Below are 9,106 nucleotides of genomic sequence, written 5' to 3'. Positions count from 1 at the left end.
TACCACATTGCTTGATTTTAGAGATGACAGAATTGTGTTACTGTCGAAATGATCGAAATAATATACCTGTATTCTTTGCATACATTTTGAAAAGTGAAATATCAAAAGTGGCATGTACAAGTATGTATTGTACTAAGTAAGCTGCATTATTCATATATTTATTGACATTACGCTTGCGTATTTTCCCATAGTTTATTACTTTTAGGCCATTTTAACCCCAAGCGCATTATATAATAAAATTTTCTCTCTAATTTGCTTATTTATTAACTGTAAAGAGAGCTTATTTGCAAGGCCGCAAAATTGCTCCAATTACCATCCTTTGTAGCGGCGATCCGGGACACTTCCTCTACGTCAATTATATTACATCGTACTCTGAGGTCGAGGGTTTAGTTGATTATCGTTGCGCGTACAGAATATCACGTTCGACTTGCCGTTGGCTTCGAGGAGCAAGAATATTATGCGGAGAAATGTACAAAGAGCGAGAGCCAGTGCGATACGTTTATAATCGTTTGATGCGAAGACACGGCAATTTGTGCCGTATGTACGCGCTTATAATGGAGCACATTTATATTCAGCGAAGAAACAAGCGTATCACAAGCGTTCCCCTTGTCGTCGTCGAAACAGCGGTTTATATGGTTTCAAAGGTTTGTCGGGATGGTTAATAGCGACAAGGCTTTAATACGCGTATTTCCGTAGAATTTCTCTACTCACAAAAGAAAATCCAATTAGCGACGTATGGCGAGTGCTGACGCAACCCGTGTATTTCCCTTTACGCGCGTTCATTATCATAGCGCAGTCCATTAATCGGGTTATCAAATGTGGTGAGGTCGATCGTTAACGTCCATCCTTATTCGACATCACCATAAATCCCGCCGATCAAATTACGTGTCGTGGATAATGGGCATTTACGATAATAATATATATATTAATATATATATATATATAAACGCGATAGCTTTTGTTAATTACATGTCGTACGTGCATTTGTACCGGATTTATAATTTACACGTAGTGTCGTCTGTTATTATAAATAGACAAATCGTGCATAAACATATTGTTTATGTATATGTGATACTGTATAATGGACTACACTGCAATGAATATGCTAATCATTGACGCTGATGGAAAGCCGCTGTTGAATCAAAGAAAGATAAGCATGAATTTGATTTATAATAGTGCCATATTTTATGTGACGCCCTTACAATGCAGAAAAGACGAAAGGAATTTCCGTGATACATAGCGATGTGACATTTCTTATCGTTTCACAACAAAGAAGGCAGAGAGACGCCTTCCATCGAGCGTCAGCCAACTTTCGGTTGACTCTCTTTCGTGAAAGCAGTATCTCTCTCGAAGCGCGTTTTAAACTGTAGAAAAAAAAAAAGATTTTATGTCAGCTACTTGAGTATGATGTCGACATGACGTTGCTTTTTAAATATAAAATGCGAATTATTAAAAAGGAACGCAGCTTACTCTAATTCTTTTGCCGATATTTATAGACTAGAGAAATAAATAAAGTGAAAAAATATAATTGTCAGAAATTATTGCATTAATATTGTAAAAAATAACATTTTTTTAACAGTTACTGTTTCTACTGCTTTTATTACTGTTATTATTTTTTATTGTTGCTATTATTCTATGTCAGAAGCACTCGACAAAATCTTATACGAATGGACCTGCGTTTAAGGATTGCTTCTCACGCGAACGGACGAGTCTTTTATAGAACTCTGGATTTTCATCAAGCCAGATAATCTTAAAGAAGAACTTTATTGGACAGTCAGAATAAAAGGAAAAATGATCTATGTTAATAAATATAATACAATCTGATTCAAATTTTACTTTTACTTAAGAATACAAAAATATTGCGTTATGCAATTTGAACTTTAACATATCTTTGAAAATGTTTGACGCAGGAAATTGATGGATTACGCTTTTATGCAATTCAATATTTATTTTTCCAAAAAATATTGCAGTGTGCGAGAGCAGTACGCAAATATTGTACAATATTCATAACTGTATTTAGCTAACAAAATAAATGTAAATTGATATGAGTAACACGCAACTCTTTTTTGCAAATTGTTGATATCAATAAAAAAAGAAAGAAAAAAGAAAATTTGATTTTACGTTTAATACGCACATATAATGTATTAACTAATTTTATAAATTAATAAAAATCTAATTATCTCGTATTATAACGCTCGAATAACAACTTTATAATATTTAATTAAAGCACTGATCATATTATTCGCGGATAAGCATATTTTCAATTACGTAATGTAATTTAATTTATAATTTCTACATAAACCTATATCATGCTCTCTTTATATGAATTTTGGACATATTATTATTATATATTTGAAATAATCTTTCAATAGTTTGAGAATTAAGATTTTTGTTTAAAATAAAGATCTGAATTCACAGATGAAAATTGATTCTCTCAAGAGAATCCAAGTATTATGAATCAAGTATTGCGTCTTGATGTCGAGAAAAGCTTGCGGCAATAGTGCATCGTGTATCTCACGAGAAGGAGGAAGCCACTCGATGCGGCGCCACGGCTGAGAGGAAGGAAGCGATCTTATACGATCTCCCAGATCATTTTTCAATGCACAATGCTACGTAAAGATGCGCCGTCTATTAATACGTAATCGGTTTTATGACATTGCGAGTCATCGTGAAATGCCATTTGGAACTCGTGCCGACTCTTGCAAAATATAAAGCATATATAATACAATATAATTCTGTCAATATAATTCTACTTATTTTAAACGAGATATTATTATTGCGCCTCTATTAAAAATAGAGAGAGGAAAAGAGATAATAAAATCTTAATTAAATAATTTTTTTTTTTAAATATTGCTGTATTAGAATGTTTGTAAACATTTTGTTATTACATTATAACATTTATTTTTCTAAAGAATTCCGGAATGATTCTGCCTCTCTCCCTTTCTTTTGCATATGCACGCAAAATGCTAAGAGTTATTAGCTATTCATATATAAATATTGAAATTTGCATGTCTAGTAAACATTAAAGGTGAGTGTTTATTGTAAGTCAAATAGTTTCATGTTTCTATGCTAAAATCTAGCTTTGATAAAAATAGCTGTCTTTATTTTATTTATAATAATGTCTATAAGAATTTATTTATTTATACGTCGGAAATATTTTATTTTTATAAATACACCGTATAGCTATTTTTGTGTGTTTATTCTCGTAAGTATCCTCTGATTTCAAGTTCTTTTTTTTCTTTAGATCATTTTATGTATAAATAAAACTATATTGCGTTAATATAATTTAAATGCGAGTTGATATTATCCGTATTTATTATCTACTTATGTTCAAAATTTATTTATTATTGCATTTTTGAACGCCTCTCTATGCGACATTTATCTTACTGTCTCGGAAGTGTATCTTCAGCCAGCATCTGTATTCGCGTCGGAACCGGAACCAGGCGCGGATGTACGCATGTATGTATGCGCGGCCGCGTGTAAGCAGAGCGGGCCGGTATATAAAAGCCTAGAAAATACGCTGGTAAGTTGCAGTTCTCATCTGGCCGTCTGAAATACCGTAATGGTGGAGATGACTTTCAAGGTAGAGTGTCGAAACTCATCGCGAAAGAAGGAAAAGTGACGCGGCGCGGAGAAAGTGCTCGTTAAAGAATAACTCCGCGACATTCGGACGAGAAGACAGATAGGGGACAGTAAGAAAGAAAGAGAGAGAGAGAGAGAGAGTGAGAGAGAGGAAGAGTGAGTGAAACGTAAAGGGAAATTCTCAAAAGGGAATAAGCGAGGGGCGCGACGAATTCTTAATTGTTTCGTAATTACAAAATGTAATTGGCGCGCGCAAGGGTTGATGAAATAAATAATTCGAGATGAGACAGAAGGAAAAGTAGCTTTATGCGGTCCGTCGAAAACCAACGCCAACGTCGTGAATATAAGATGGGATTAAAGCGTTCTTTAATATTCGGATCTGCTTGATGTAATTAGTTCGTTTAGACGAGAGTCGTGTCGCGAATGTACGTTTTTACAAAAAGGTAAAAATTCTGGGGTTAAACTTCATACAAAAGAAAATTAAAAAGTGCATATTGATCTATGAAAAACGCTTTTTTAATCAAATTAAATAATTATTTTTTGTCTTCAAATTTTTTCTCTTAACATAAAAGCTTTTATACTTTTTTTTCTATTAAAACCAAGAGTTCCATTATTGTTTTATGTACATGAAATATATATTTTTATGTATATTTTTCTTTTATATACATTTTTTAAACAAACTCACGTTTTGTTCCAACTATATAGAAAATATTGATATGATACTGCAGAATTTTTTAATTATGCAATAGTAATAATTATCTTAAAAAGTATTCATATATTAAACTTTTTTTTTGAATTTTGCACGAATTATGATGTAACATATATGTTTGATAAATATTTAATGATACATTTGGTATACATAACACTACACAGTTACGTAAAGTATGCAAAATCTTGTGCATCTTAACATACATATATTCCATCTTTTTGCATATATTGTACTATATTTCTAACTTAGACGTGTATTCATAAGCAGTAGTGCAAGTTGTATTTCTACATGCATAAACAATTGTTCTAACATTGTCTATCCCCGTTGTCAGTTCTCACAAAATTTGCATAAAATAACTTTACAATTCGTGATTCGCGGTTTTATTTGTATCGCATTATTAATACACTTCAAATCTCGAGTATTTATTTTTAACTATCTACGAATATAATGCTTGCACCGCAGATATATTTTTCAGTCTTTTAAATTGAACGAGATACTGTAACAATTTTTTCACGTTTATCTATAAGTTAAAAAAACGCAAATATCGAGAAGCGAGAAACGTCGATTATAACGAAGACATGGAGGTTGCTAAAGCGTACAAGTAAGGACGAAGAAATCTTTCCTTCATCACGTCTATTCTGCCTTTTCAATCGAGCCACTTCAATCGGACCGGTTCGTGTTGGTTTGAACGTTGACGGCCGAACTCTCGGGACCCTTGTAATTAAAAACGAGAGGTCGACGAACTTTTTCTCTCGCGAGAGATATGTCGATATATCGTAAATTTCTAGAGTTTCATCATGGCAACGAGTGAGTTTGTATACACAGGCAACATCGATTGCGTATAGATCACGGTTACATTTCAGTGCAATTTCGATTCATCGAACATTCTATTAGTTTAAAATGTTCCAATTTGTTTTGGCCATTTATATATACGCATGAAAAAGTATTTGACTAGAACGGGTAGAAAAATATTTAAATTACAATCTCTTTTTCGCACTCGACGATTTTTTACCGATTTTTTATCCAGGTATTATATTTCACAAAATATTGTCCAGAAAAACTTTTTCTCTAAACAAGATATGAATCGAAAAGAAAGAGAATCCTGATAAATATAACCGGTACTTACGCGTAGATTAACTCAACGGTTTGTGCGGTAACATGCTATTTACGTCCATGATCGATAACTCGATCGTGGAGAATCGAGAGCGTGCCATTCCGTGCTGGAGGTGAATCTCCGGGACGACGTGACGATGGTCGTCGACATAAACTTCTTGTGTCATAGGTCACCGTCGCGCTAACCATCGGCCTCGCCCTGGTCAATCGATCAATCACCGGCGTGATACCGCTGGACATCGGCGCACACCACGATCATCGCCTCTCGGTGGCCAGTTCGTACATGCACTTCCACGGGCCGGTGCAGGGCCCGGAGTACGAGGTGAAAGTGCCGCACGTTGTTGTCGACCACTTTGGCGAGCACAATTATTTACACGGCCAGGACCATCAGGAGCATCGTCATCATGACGGCTACACGGTCGATTACGTGGGGAATCCCAAGTACGAGTTCTCGTATGGCGTCGAGGACCATCATACCGGCGACTTTCACGGCCAGAAGGAATCCAGGGACGGTGAGTCAGTCACTTTTACGCCTTCGTGACTTTTGCGCGGGAATGACAACGGCCTCTGGGATGCTGGGGGGCTACCTGTGGCGTCGTTTTACCCGATTTCCACCGTGACGCGCTGATGTCGGCAAAAATTGCTACGGGTGAAAAGAAAATTGCATTTCCGCGATGGCTGCTCGCGAACGCGCCCTCCTGAGCACGTGAGTCTGTATGTACGAATGCGAGTTGCGTATATATGTGTGTGTGTGTGTGTGTGTGTATACGCGTCGACACTCTTCAGTTGAAACTACATTTTCTCACTTGGAAACGTGAAGTTGACTTGAAGAATCGTAAACTGGCGTCAACGGCACGACGGTATGATGTCGCAGTTATGTGTATAAGAGTTCTGTATAAAGGTATAAAGTTACCGAAAGTCAGCAAACTTTACAGGTGTATTTCTTGACCAAGTTGGAGTCAATTTTTCCTCAATGAAAGTATGGAAGTATTATATATTCGAGCTATTTCCGAGTTATACATGTGCGATAGAAAGTAAAAGATTCTACAAACACCTCTAAAAAGTTTAAATAAGTAAAAGAACCCTAGCCTGCATTTTAATTTTAATTTTAATTTAAGTAAACTTTATTTATATAAAAAGAATTTTAATTTTCAAATATCATATAATGTTCAATATTACACACACACATATATATATATATATATATATATATATATATAACGTTAAATTAAATAATATACTAAAAATATATATACGTATGTATACATCTCTTCAATCGGGATCTTTTTTCCCAAACAATTGGTTTTATCTATTATCCGAAAGAGAAGCACATCTATGAAACCAATGAACACAATGTGGTTTCTGCTTTTATAAAATATTTTTTTATATTTTGCTGTGTTTTTGTTAACAAATTTTTGTTTGAAAGAACGAAAAGAACAAAGCCGTTATATAACATTTATAAATCGTTTTGATTATGACATTATGTTACTTATCGAAGCGTAAAAAAAAACTCGTTAAAAATGGGATTTTTTCACAGTCGAAAGATAATTGTCGATACTATTACATTAATGACATCTTCGATGTTTCGCCACCCTGTCACGATCGTCCGCAATCTAGAAGAAAGAATTGACAGATACCAGTCGGTGTCTTTTTATCAAATGTCTTCCTTTTTGCAGGAGGCAGCGTGTCTGGAGAATATAGCGTGAAAGATCCAGGTGGCACTTTCCGGGTCGTCAGCTATCACGCGGACAAGGAGGGATTTCACGCGGTCGTGCACACCTCTGGGAAAAATGATCATTCAGGCGGGGTATATGGTGGTCAAGGACACGATGCGGAGACCCAAAGTCCCCTTCATGAATACGCCACTGCGCTAGCCGCACACACGGGATACTGAGTGACGCGACATCGGCTATGGCAATCGTGACTGATCGCTTTTGTGTACCTGGTATAATTAAATTCTTCTTTTTAGATTGTCAACTTTGATGTGTGTCCGTTTTGTATACCAAAGGCAATAACATGCTATCCGTTCGATATTACATATACGCAGAAATAATACGGTGTATTCTATACACCGTCATAAATATAGTTTATTTCATTTAATACGCGATACAAGCTCAATACAGAAGATAATTGTTTGCTCATATTGTATATGAAAAGTTATTGATAAAGCATGGTAAATGTGTAAACTGTTCATAAATAAGAATTTATGCAAAGTTAATAGAGCCTTTCGGTAATTTGGCGTTCGCTTAATAATCATCGAAAAATATTGTTGTGATCAAAAATTGTTTTTATTGTGTATATCTCTGTAATTGTTTTTATATTTATCGGAAACTAGTAACATTTTAATCGAACATTTGTATTTATTTGAAAACTCTTATTAAAAGCCCGGGAAAAAACTAAATATGTAGGTTGTCCACAAATTATACTTACTCAATTTGCGAGAAATTCTATACTTTGCCTAATAGTCAAAATTTTGATTTAAAAACCAATATAATACGATTATTTGAGAAATATAGTGCTAAATATGTGAAAAAATATAATAAAATATTTGTATTGTAATCTTAATTACAATATTCCCATTAATATATTGGACATATTCGAAAAATATTAACAATATTATTAACATGTATCTTTATGTTTTTATAAATTAATGTTATACATGGAAATGTTATATCGAAAGTGTTACATATAAAAATACATTTTATTGTAGAATGTGTTTAAAAAGTTTAAAAATATATATATATATATATAATACTATATAACAAGCGTTTAAACTTATTAAATAACCGATGAATAATTGAGATATGATTATAAAAGAGTATAATGCGTTATAAGAATTCTTGAAAGTAAAATATAATATTAGTGTAATAAATATATATATGATTCAATTATTTTAAAGTTATGCATAAATTATCCGTTACATTCTCGTGGAGACATGACATTTATATATTATAAAAACATCGAAATCGGTACTACGAGATAGCACCTTATTGGCAATGATTAATATTGGAAAGCTGTGGTAAAAGTTTGCGCTCAATATAGAGATATAATGACGAGGATCGCGCTCTGTACTAATGAAAATAAACTGCGCATAACGGGAGCACGAGTAATAATTTCTGATGCTCTCAAGTGCTAGGAGATTCCGATTGCCGCTAATCTCGTGGATTACCGAGTAACGGTGGTTGTAGCGCAAGGTCGATCGCCAGCGAAATGAAAATCCAGGTCACAGGATTGAATTATCTATTGAATATTACAGACCCGTAGGGGCTACGGATTAAAAGTACGTGTCTCAGCGGCGCCATTATAAAATAAACGTGAAAAAAATTTGCGCTTCTTTTAACATGTTTTAACGGAGCGTTAAAAAGCTCATTTAAAACTTCGTAGCGCATAACTAAATATCTCTCGCAGCATCCTACCTAATTCCATTTTACATGCGAGGAATATTTTTTTCAAAGATGCGTAAAAAGAGTGTGAACGTTTTGTTTATGAAAAAGATATGAGATACTGGAATAGTGTCATTAAAAAAAATCATATGCGATAGATATCACGAGAGAAGCGATGTTCGGTAAAAACATTTTCAACGTAACAATTTTTAGAGAAACGAGCTAATAAAAAAAATTAATAAAAAATGTAGCAGCGCAAACTATATATGGCAAAATAAAAACACATGACTTATAGCTGAATCTTTGAAAGCAATTTTCC

The 9,106-nt window shown here is 34.1% G+C and overlaps 1 protein-coding gene across 2 annotated transcripts; it reads left to right on the top strand.

Moving 5' to 3' along the window:
• Positions 1-560: 560 nt before the first annotated feature.
• On the top strand, positions 561-8,896 carry LOC115233879. 2 transcript variants are annotated; one of them, XM_029804502.1, is made up of 3 exons: positions 561-644; positions 5,574-5,916; positions 7,081-8,896. In XM_029804502.1, the coding sequence occupies exons 1-3, from the start codon at positions 633-635 to the stop codon at positions 7,296-7,298; spliced, it is 573 nt and encodes a 190-aa protein (XP_029660362.1). In that variant the 5' UTR covers positions 561-632; the 3' UTR covers positions 7,299-8,896. The 2 variants fall into 2 exon arrangements, with proteins under 2 accessions (XP_029660362.1, XP_029660361.1); XM_029804501.1 differs by lacking the exon at positions 561-644 and adding an exon at positions 3,528-3,583.
• The last annotated feature ends 210 nt before the right edge of the window (positions 8,897-9,106 follow it).

The sequence above is a fragment of the Formica exsecta genome, unplaced genomic scaffold (genome assembly GCF_003651465.1).
Source record: "Formica exsecta isolate Colony F162 unplaced genomic scaffold, ASM365146v1 scaffold191, whole genome shotgun sequence".
NCBI lineage: Eukaryota > Metazoa > Arthropoda > Insecta > Hymenoptera > Formicidae > Formica > Formica exsecta.
The sequence above is the reverse complement of the archived record's forward strand: the minus strand, read 5'-3'. Positions and strand labels throughout refer to the sequence as shown.

Excerpts from the sequence above, each read along its gene's own strand:
- LOC115233879 (XM_029804501.1), top strand. The coding sequence starts at position 3,563 with ATGGTGGAGATGACTTTCAAG. Across the intron at positions 3,584-5,573 it reads TGGTGGAGATGACTTTCAAG|GTCACCGTCGCGCTAACCAT; the intron begins GTAGAGTGTCGA and ends CTTGTGTCATAG. Across the intron at positions 5,917-7,080 it reads CCAGAAGGAATCCAGGGACG|GAGGCAGCGTGTCTGGAGAA; the intron begins GTGAGTCAGTCA and ends TCCTTTTTGCAG.